We start from the raw sequence: 9,647 nt of genomic DNA, 5'->3' as shown, positions 1-9,647 counted from the left end.
GGCTCCGAAAGCCTCGCGAGGCTTGGGGCAACGTTCTTTGTGAGGGCGTCGCCGGGGCCAGGCGCTGGGGTCCGGGTGCCGGGATGGCGTCTGGAGCGGCTCGCCGGCTGGTATTGGCGCCTGTCCGATATGGGGCTCTCCGGAGAGGACCGAGCTTGACTAAAGATGGAGATATCTCCGCCGGACGGGGCGGCTCAGGTCAGAGCCTGGTACCGTCGAGGTCAGTCATCGTTACTCGCAGCGGCGCATTTTTGCCCAAACCGGTGAAAGTGAGTGTCTGCCTGGAGGCGGGGCAAAGTTGCCGAGGCCAATCGTAGTGGGAAATGTGTGCGGGTCGACTTTGATTGATAGGAGCAATGGCCAATCAAATGGCCGCCTTAGACCAGAAGATGGATCAAAAACAAAGTTTTGCACTAATGCGCTAATTTTGACTGGTGGGAGGTGGGGTTAGGTCCTGGTGTTGAGCTGGGTGTGTGTAGAGTGGAGATGGGGGCTAGAAAGAAGAGCACTTTGCACTAGCTTATCTTTAGGAGCGCGGTGTCTAGATCCATCTCTGGTGCCAGAGGACTCGGCTTTATGAGTCCAATATAAACAGATCCTGTAACCTCTGCCCGTCTACCTCAGAGTTGATGTAAATAAAGTGTAGGTGGGTCGGGACTTACCTTTTTTATGAGTTTGGACTTAGTCCTTAAGTCATGTGATTTGAAGTCCTGAGAGGTGTGCAGGAGATTATTACCATCGTTGTTTTTACCAATACAGCGTCCATCAGGTCCTATTTTTCCATCACTGAATGCTTTCACATGCCCTCAGTACCCGGGGTTTCCTAAGTAAAATGTAAACAGTCCCTTATACCAAACAAGTTTGCTTTTTGGCTCCCAAAACGGGGCGGGGGGTGCTTACAAAACAAAAATTCTTAAAAGCTAGGCTGGCCTATGCTAGTTCACAGACAGGTGAGTTCAGGGCTGTTTCCTAGCAAGACGCAGGAAGGTGCAGGGTGCGTGTTGGGGAAGAGATGCCTTATAAAAAGGCATAGCTGGGAAAATGTTTGAAACTCCATAGGAAAATACAAGAGGAAATGTTGAGATTTTACAAAACAACCCAGTCCATTTAAAAAGCTAGACTTTCAGTGTAAAATACATGCTCACTTTCAAAACACACCTGTTTCTAAAATTTAATGTGGTGAAATCAAATTTGTCATCGGGAAATCTGTTACTTCAAGAACTCTAAAGAATATTCCTTCACTGTACATCTTTTTATAATCCATTTTCATGTATTTAGTGTCCAAGTAAAACTGAATTTTACTTCCAGAGTCCAGCCCTCTTAGTACTTTCTCACCTGTTTCTCTATAGGTATCTGTAAATAATTACCATATTGTGCTCCAATTTTTACTTATTTTTATTTTAAAATATATTTTTATTGATTTCAGAGAAGAAGGGAGAGGGAGAGAGAGAAATATCAATGGTGAGAGAGAGTCATTGATCAGCTGCCTTCTGCACACCCCCTACTGGGGATCAAGCCCCCATGGCAGGTGCGGACGATGCCGGAGCCACACCAGCCAGGGCATGTGCTCCAGTTTTTAGATGTCCAGAATACCTTTATCTTTCTTTCTGGTATCCACTTTGATGGCCATAAAATCACTTTATCTCTTCTTCTAATTTTTGCTCTGAATTTTCCCAAGGACTTTAAAATCAAGTTGTTTATGATGGGGCTGGAGTCCCTAAGAGGGAAGGACTCTGGGAGGGCCAGGCCTTCTGCAGTCCTGCCACGGTGGGCCCTGGGGCTCACAGTTACCACTCTGACCCTCTGCAGATGTCCTTCGGCCTCCTGCGTGTGTTCTCCATTGTGATCCCCTTCCTCTATGTCGGGACGCTCATTAGCAAGAACTTTGCCGCTCTGCTTGAGGAGCATGACATTTTTGTCCCAGAGGACGACGACGATGACGACTAACAGGTAGGACCTGCTATTCCCCTCCATGGCCCAGGAGCAGGAAGCAGGTGGGTTCTGAACTGGTAGTTTGGCCTGGTGGACACTTGAAGCAGAAGTGCAGACCTTTAATGAATTGACTCATTTGGTGGCTAATCTTGTCTTTTCTCTGTTGGATGAGGGAAACTGTCTTATTGACTTATAAATTCACTGGGGTTTCTTCCAACTAGGTTGGACCACAGCCAGACTATCTGTCTATCTAATTTAATCTCTTATCTATTTATTTTTATCCTCACCCGAGGATATGTTTTTATTAATTTTTAAAAGATAGAGGGACAGTATGAGAGAAAACAATCACTTGCCTCCCGTACCGACCCCAACTGGTGATCCACAAACTAGGTATGTGTTCTGACCAGGAATCGAACCTGCAACCTTTGGTTGTACGGGACAACACTCCAACTGAGCCACCAGCCAGGGCTCATTTGCCCTTTATGTGCCTTGTTCTCACCACCCCAAAATTTTCTCTACAGTTTAATATGCCTTACATACCCACCACAGACAGCTTCATTTTAGTACTTCAAATTGAAATTCAGAAACTAGATTCTCACCATGGACAGCTATGGTTACCAAGCGCTGCACCAGCACAGCCTGTACGTGGTCACCACTGCTTAGACCCTTCCCCCAAGACATGTCCCATTCAGCTTCCTTGTGTTGACTTCTGGTGCTGATATGTGTGTGGCTGCATTATTGTCATATAGACACTCCTGATTCTTTAGTCTGGCATTCAAGGCTTGCCATGATCTGGTCACACCTATTCTAGCCTCATCTTCATGTTCCCAACCACACACCTGTCCCTGGTACTCACCATTTCTTGAATTACTCCCAAGCATGGGCTCATTGTTCCTCCCACTTAAAAGGCTGTCCCACCACTCCATTTCCACAGTTCTTCATTATTTTCGATAAAGTCTTCCCACATCCCTCCATTTGAAAGTGACTGCTCCTTCTGACTGGCCAGTCCCTCTCTGTTGACCCTCCATGTTACGTGTTTAAACACGTACACCCCAAACTCTACTAGACCATGAGCTTCTTGCTGGCAGGGAACATGATTTATACCAGCCGTGGGCAAACTACGGCCCGCTTGAAATGAATAAAACTAAACAAAAAAGAGAGAACGTACCCTTTTATGTAATGATGTTTACTTTGAATTTCTATTAGTTCACACAAACACTCCATCCGTGCTTTTGTTCCGGCCCTCCGGTCCAGTTTAAGAACCCATTGTGGCCCTCGAGTCAAAAAGTTTGCCCACCCGATTTATACCTTCAGGGCTCCCATGCCTGGTCTGTGGTGAATGCTTAGTAAATGTACGAATGAATAACCAAATTTACTCAAAACCGCCTCTCCCGTTTGATAGAAGCACTCTGGAATTCTCTTTCAGTATGTGGATGAAGGGCTGCTCTGCTGCCCACTTCACTGCTGCTTTCCTTTCTTGCAGGTCATGAAGTTCAGGAAAGAGAAAGCCCTCCCTGAATCAAGACATGGCGATGCTCACAGCCTCTCCTCCTTGCCTCTCAGCAGAAGGGACTAGCGAGAGCCCTCAGCCTCCCAACTCCAGTGAAGCCTCCTGCAAGGCCCATGCCCACAGCCCTTTGTCCCAGGCTCTGGGAGTGTCCCCGAGATGCGCAATCCACTGAGCTAACCAGGTGATGAATAAACATGACAAATACCAACTATGCGTGAGTGAGTGATGGCTGGATTCCTCAGTATGAGTAGGTTCTAGCTGTTGTAGTTTCTTGTCTCTGCTGTTGGTTCTCTAATAGGCCTTTGATTTACAACCCAGGGTCTCCAGGCCCTTATGGATCCATAATTATGGGACCTGGCACCTATTTTCATTATTTACAAAACCCCAACAGAAAAGCTGCACAGGCTAACTAAACCCTCAAACTTGCTTTGTGTGGAATAACACTGGCTAATTGTCACATGCCAATCTATCATGGCTTTGGTTGTTAGTTTAAAACTATAAAATATTAAAGTGATTATTTTAAAACTTGGTTTCTTAGATGAAAATAGGATCTTGGTGCTGAAAAATTTGGGAATCCTAAGGGTGACTATATACTGAACCCCTTTTTCCAGCTTTTAGACCGTCCAGTGAAGGAACAGAGAAGACTGCTGTCCAAAGCAGAGATCACTTCTTTTACCTGGTCCAACATTTATTGTTACTTTAAAGCTGCAACCGTTTGCAAAAACAGTTGGAATATTTGTTCTCCGGGTGTGCACTGAACATCTGTGTCCCTAGTGGGGAGCCTAATTGAGTAGGAAGTTAATTTCATTTTAAGGACCCGTGCTTGTTGCAAATAGAGAGTTAGGCCTCTGATCAGCCACTTTCTTCAAAACCCAGGGCAAATAGCCCCGTTTGTGTTCTCTGCTTCTGTGCCTTAGTGCTGCTCTCATCCCTCTCCGACAGCAAGAGCTGGCTAATGTTGGATAATCTGTGTGGTGACACTAACCATCCAGTCCTGGAGGCTGTGGAAACACAGCTACATTAACGAAGTCATCCAGCCGCATACCCAGTATGACAGTTTCTCAACAGATGGCCTTGTATTTCCTGTTTACCACATGCAAGGCTCTGGGAAGAGAATCCACTGTCATTTATAGGCAACCCCACACTTCAGGAAAAGGGAACGAACAGGTGGTGTGTATATGCCTACCCCACTTGTTCAGGCAAAAAGTGAGACTGCAGAAACGGAGCTTCCCATTGGTTCACCAATGGAATCCTACCACGAAGTGACCATCATATACTGAGTTTATTTGTACTATAAAGTATTTAAATATCAACATGCACCTTCCCACTGAATGACTTCATGGGTCGTGGCCAACATAGAACTTGGACAGGAAATCCTTTGGCCTTGGAGTTTCTGTTTCATGGAAGAACCGCATGACGTGTGTCCGCTGCTTCCACACTTTAATAGTTTCCTCCAGTTCCATCTTTCCCTGCACAAGTGAGGGGAGAGGTCTTCAGTCAAAGTGGGCCAGTGAAAGCAATACAACACCGAAGGCCAGGATTCTATTTTCTGCTCGGACACTGACTTGAGTGACCTTGGGTAAGTAACGTACTCTATCTAGACCAGTTTCTGCATCTGAAAACAGGTTTTGGACTAAATGATCTCTGAGGGCTTTCACATATTCTTTAACTGGCTGACTGGTCTAAGGAGAGAGGACTTCCAGGTCAATGGGCCCCTGCCCCATGACGCCTAAGCTCAGGCTTAACTTGTATTTCTGCTTAACACGCTAACGCTCCCTCCTATTGATGCTCCTGACTGATCAGACAGAATCAGGGCCAGGACTGGACCCCATTTACACAGGACTCGGCCCACCGGCCACCTCTTCCAGCTGTAAGCTGGCAACCAGGTGAAGCAGTAACCTCTAGGGAAGGGTTGAAGAAGAGTTCAAACTTTAACCCCATACCTTTTTTTAGTTATAAAATGCAAGCCCTGATGGGTTTTCCCTTGCACAATCTTATAATCTCTTTAATCAGGTGATAACCTCCAAGTTCATCTGTTCCAGGCAACAGTTGCTGACCCAGCAGTTGCTTTTTAAACTTGGAAACACAGTGTTCATCTGGGAAGACTGGAGAGCTCTGGGCAGGTTGGGTGTTCTTTAAATCGGTCAGGGAGGGTCAGTTACCTTAATGACCAGAAGATCAACCACTCTGGGGTCTGTGACGTGGGCATTCTTCATAAACATTTCTCGGACTTTATCCCGTCCCTGTTTCACAGAGATGTCTAGCTGGAATAAGTTCACTAAAGAGAAAACATGACCAGGGTAAAAATCATATGGTTAAAACATATTTTTTAAGTTTTGATCTATGGATATTCATTAAACACATAGAGGTTGCCCATTCAATTCACTTTCCAAATATTAGCCTGACCCCAAGCTAGGTGCTTGAGGATGTGAAGAAGTGAGACTGCCCTCAAAGAGCTTATATTTTATTTGGGGAGACAAGGCCACTGCATTTGAAGGGCAGTACGAGCATAGGCCAAGTGTATGAATGACCTGGGTTCAAATTCCATCTCTGTCACTTATCAGCTATATATCCCTGTGTACGTTAACTTCTCTGTGCCTGAGTGCACTTATATATGAAGTGAGGACAATAATAGCACATTTAACACCAGAGCTGTTGGGAGGATTTTAACAATGCAAGATGCTTAGAACAGTGCCTGGCATGGAATAAATCAATAAATGTTAGTAGTAGTATTATTATATAGAGCATTTGCCAAAAAACAGGTTGGAATTAAGGTAAAATGATGTAGTGTAGGTTTGTGCACTATAAGAGTTGAGGGAGACTGCTGAGGGTTTGTGTAGGTAGGGAAGGCTTCAATCCAGCTAGCACTACCATGTTAGGTTACTGGGGGAAGAAGAGAGAAGTTTGACATAAGTTCTGTTCTCTTGGTTGTAAATTCTAATTAGAGGAACTGCTACCCATGAATGCAAGCATGAAATCACAATATTCAGCAATCCCTGGTTAAATATGTGCCTAAAACAGTGGCAGAGACTCAATGACCTAGACTTCATGTGAAGCACATGGATGGCCTTTGAAAATTAGATTGCAGTCATTTGTATTCCCATCCGGGCAGTCAGCCTGCAGTGGTTTTGCTGATGACAGCCTTGTGTGGTAGGTGCAATAAGGATAGAAGGGGGGCCACCAGCTGAATGCACAGCACAAACGAGGCTCTCGGGATAGGCTGGGCAGTGTGCTCACTTGGTGAGGTGCCTGGTGGTGTGGTCATTCCTGCGACGTGTCCATTCCACTACAGAACTGTCACAACCAGCTCTGAACACCACTGTTGAGAGCTAATTAGTGACTGGCTGAATGAATAATAATGCTTGACTTTTTAACTATACTCAGAACTTAGTGACAGAAAAACAGCTTCTGCTGAGGAAATACCATGCCATGCTGCAAAGACAGTTTCTGACCCACACATGGAATAAATACACGATAGCAGAAATCGAACAGGAGAAGCTGCATCCCAGTTTCATAGGTCAGTAAGTGTTCACAGAACGGGCAGGACTGAGGATCAGACAGTAGAAAGAACTCTGTATCCAGTGGTCGCTGAAGCAGTTTCCCATGGGGAGCCAATTCTACGCATCTCCCCAAATCTGCTGCCTTCACTTCCATAGCTTAACATCAACCGTAGTGGGAGTATTTACACCGTGGAAAACGGAAAACATTATAAATCTAGGTTTCCCTCCAGAGAGTTGGCTGTTAAAACACTACAGAATCATATTAGGAATTTTAGAAAATGGTAAACAAAGGGACAATAAGAGACACAAAAATAAATGTAAACTAGTGTGGAGCCTAGAATTTAGAATCTTACCACTTGGGATGGGGGGGGAGTGAGGCCTAGAGCGGCGGTCGCCAACCGGTGGTCCTTGAGGTCCGAAAGGTTGGCGACCGCTGTCCTAGAGCACTGTGGGGACTTGCCTGAGGTCATACTACTGGTCCCTGGCAAACTTGGGCCTGGAATCCCGGGTGTTTCTTGTGTTTTAAAATTTACAATTGGCACTCTTTGAAGGAAAGAAATATGAAGAACCTTCCCTTGCTATCAGTATAACCCTTGCATCTTTATATTCGATTCCTCACTGTAGGCACACCAGGGGAGCTGGTGCCCATCACTCCCATCCTCATGTCCTCCTGAACCCCTGCCAGGAAAATGTCACGTGCACAAATGCAAAGTTTTGCTTACGAAGTCAGTTCATAGATCCCTGAATGCCCATCCTTCCAGGTTAAGAACCTTTGTTCTCAAGAGACAAATTCTATAGCTTTGTCCCAGGCGCCTTCCTGGCATCCTAACCCCTGAACACAACCTTCCACCAGTGGAAAGGCCTTAGGAAGGCAAACAGGAGCAGCCTAAGCTATGGCCTGCTGAATTGTTCTCTGGTCCAAATCAGTGGTTCTCAAACCAGCGGTGACTCTGCCACCCCCTGCCTCTAATATATGGCAATGTCTGGAGGTATTTTGGTTTGTCACAATTAGGGGGGAATGCTCTTGGCATCTAGTGGGTAGAGGGCAGGGATGTTGCGAACATCCTACAATGCACAGGGCAGTCCCCTAAAACAATTATCCAGCACAAATGTGGCTACTGAGAAACCCTGGTGTAAATTTCAACTGTCCCCTACCTCCCACTCCTCCCTGTAACAAGAAAGGGTTCTGGGCACTCCAGGCACGCATTATATTTTGAAACATCTGAATTTAACACACACTTCTCATACCTATTATCCACCTGTCCCCTGAAGGTATTTGAATTTACAATCCCTGAACCAGTAGTTAGTTCTCTCAAGTTTCTCCTTCCCTAGGATCCTGTGGGTTTAAGTTCTGGTCATCCACAATTTCTCCAAGTCAGCTTGAGGACAGGGACAGTATGGAGCAGTCACAGTTCCTACCGTTAGAGGAGAACTACAAGGAGGCTTCTGCTAGGTAAGCCCTATAAATAACAATAGTGATAACAACAACAATAAAAAAACAGTAGTCAATATGTAAGGAGTGCCCGATTGCCAGGCCCTATCCTAAGCACTCTAACTATATTAACCTATTTAATACGGTAACTGTTGGAAGAAGGTACTATTATCCTCATTTGATAGACGAGGAAACTGAGGCACAGCAAGGTGAAATCACTTGCCCAAGGTCACACAGTAAGGGGCAAGGTCTGGAGGCAAGTTCAGCAGCCACCACATTCTACTCCTCACACACAGGCGGGGAGCAGCAACCCGGAACAGGTGCTATGGTGCTCCAGCTAGCTTAAAAACACCTCCCCTCTCGATCTAGCAGTGATGGTCTGCATTAAAACACACTAAATCAGTGGTTCTCAACCGTCCTAATGCCGCGATCCTTTAATACAGTTCCTCATGTTGTGGTGACCCCAACCATAAAATTATTTTCGTTGCTATTTCATAACTGTAATTTTGCTACTGTTATGAATCGTAATGTAAATATCTGATATGCAGGATGTATTTTCATTGTGACAAATTGAACATAAAGCATAGTGATTAATCACAAAAACAATATGTAATTATATATGTTTTCCGATGGTCTTAGGCGACCCCTGTGAAAGGGTCGTTCGAACCCCAAAGGAATCGCGACCCACAGGTTGAGAACCGCTGCACTAAATCAATGACACAAAATGTCCAGGCCCTGACATGAGTACTGACTGCCCTTGACAGTTTAGGGGGCTCTCCCCCAACCTTTGTGGGGAGCACTGAGGGGATGCCATGATAAGGAAACCAAGTCCCTGCACCCTGCAGTTTATGTTTAACACATCAGGTGAACACATCTCTGACATCTCGGTGATTGCAGGAGTTCTTAAGTAGCGGAGGGCAGGCCACGGGGTGGAGGGGAGCAGTGGCTATGCACGACTAGGGCAGGCAGAGACAGCACAGGGAGCAAGGCTTGGAGATGGAGGGGACGGGGCAACACCTCACCGACATGGATGACCTTGGGAAAGTCACTTCCCTTCTCTGGTTCAGCTTCTTTTGTGAGGGACGTGCGAACCCGATGGTCGCCCAGCCCTACAAGCCACCTTCCTGTACAGGTAACCTAGGGGCGCTGGACATGGTCTGGGAGCTACAGTTAGTTGCCTTTGGGTTCCAGATCACCAGGTTACCTCTGGACTTTGGGCAGCCACTTCGCCTCTCCGTGCCTCAGTTCCCTTCCCTATACAGTGAGTACGGCA

The 9,647-nt window shown here is 46.0% G+C and overlaps 2 protein-coding genes across 2 annotated transcripts; one reads left to right on the top strand and one right to left on the bottom strand.

Annotated features, from left to right (window-relative positions):
* On the top strand, positions 1-3,511 carry SMDT1 (single-pass membrane protein with aspartate-rich tail 1). Its single transcript, XM_006775950.2, has 3 exons — positions 1-269; positions 1,810-1,950; positions 3,416-3,511. Exons 1-2 carry the CDS (start codon positions 84-86, stop codon positions 1,945-1,947), a joined length of 324 nt encoding a protein of 107 aa, XP_006776013.1. The 5' UTR covers positions 1-83; the 3' UTR covers positions 1,948-1,950; positions 3,416-3,511.
* Positions 3,512-4,705: 1,194 nt separating this feature from the next.
* Positions 4,706-6,707, bottom strand: NDUFA6 (NADH:ubiquinone oxidoreductase subunit A6). The gene is made up of 3 exons (XM_006776001.2): positions 6,680-6,707; positions 5,605-5,720; positions 4,706-4,911 (listed from the first exon to the last, which is right to left on the bottom strand). The coding sequence occupies exons 1-3, from the start codon at positions 6,705-6,707 to the stop codon at positions 4,780-4,782; spliced, it is 276 nt and encodes a 91-aa protein (XP_006776064.2). The 3' UTR covers positions 4,706-4,779.
* Between the last annotated feature and the right edge of the window lie 2,940 nt (positions 6,708-9,647).

The sequence above is a fragment of the Myotis davidii genome, unplaced genomic scaffold (assembly GCF_000327345.1).
Source record: "Myotis davidii unplaced genomic scaffold, ASM32734v1 scaffold428, whole genome shotgun sequence".
Classification (NCBI taxonomy): domain Eukaryota; kingdom Metazoa; phylum Chordata; class Mammalia; order Chiroptera; family Vespertilionidae; genus Myotis; species Myotis davidii.
Note: the sequence above shows the minus strand (reverse complement) of the source record. Positions and strands in the feature narration are given on the sequence as shown.

What these genes read in the sequence shown, in the direction of transcription:
- SMDT1 (XM_006775950.2), top strand. Translation starts at nt 84, where the DNA reads ATGGCGTCTGGAGCGGCTCGCCGGCTGGTATTGGCGCCTGTCCGATAT. An exon ending in TTTTGCCCAAACCGGTGAAA is followed by an intron (nt 270 to 1,809) that starts GTGAGTGTCTGC and finishes GACCCTCTGCAG; the next exon opens with ATGTCCTTCGGCCTCCTGCG.
- NDUFA6 (XM_006776001.2), bottom strand. Translation starts at nt 6,707, where the DNA reads ATGACCACACCACCAGGCACCTCACCAA. An exon ending in ACCACCAGGCACCTCACCAA is followed by an intron (nt 5,721 to 6,679) that starts GTGAGCACACTG and finishes TTTTCTCTTTAG; the next exon opens with TGAACTTATTCCAGCTAGAC. An exon ending in TTGATCTTCTGGTCATTAAG is followed by an intron (nt 4,912 to 5,604) that starts GTAACTGACCCT and finishes TCACTTGTGCAG; the next exon opens with GGAAAGATGGAACTGGAGGA.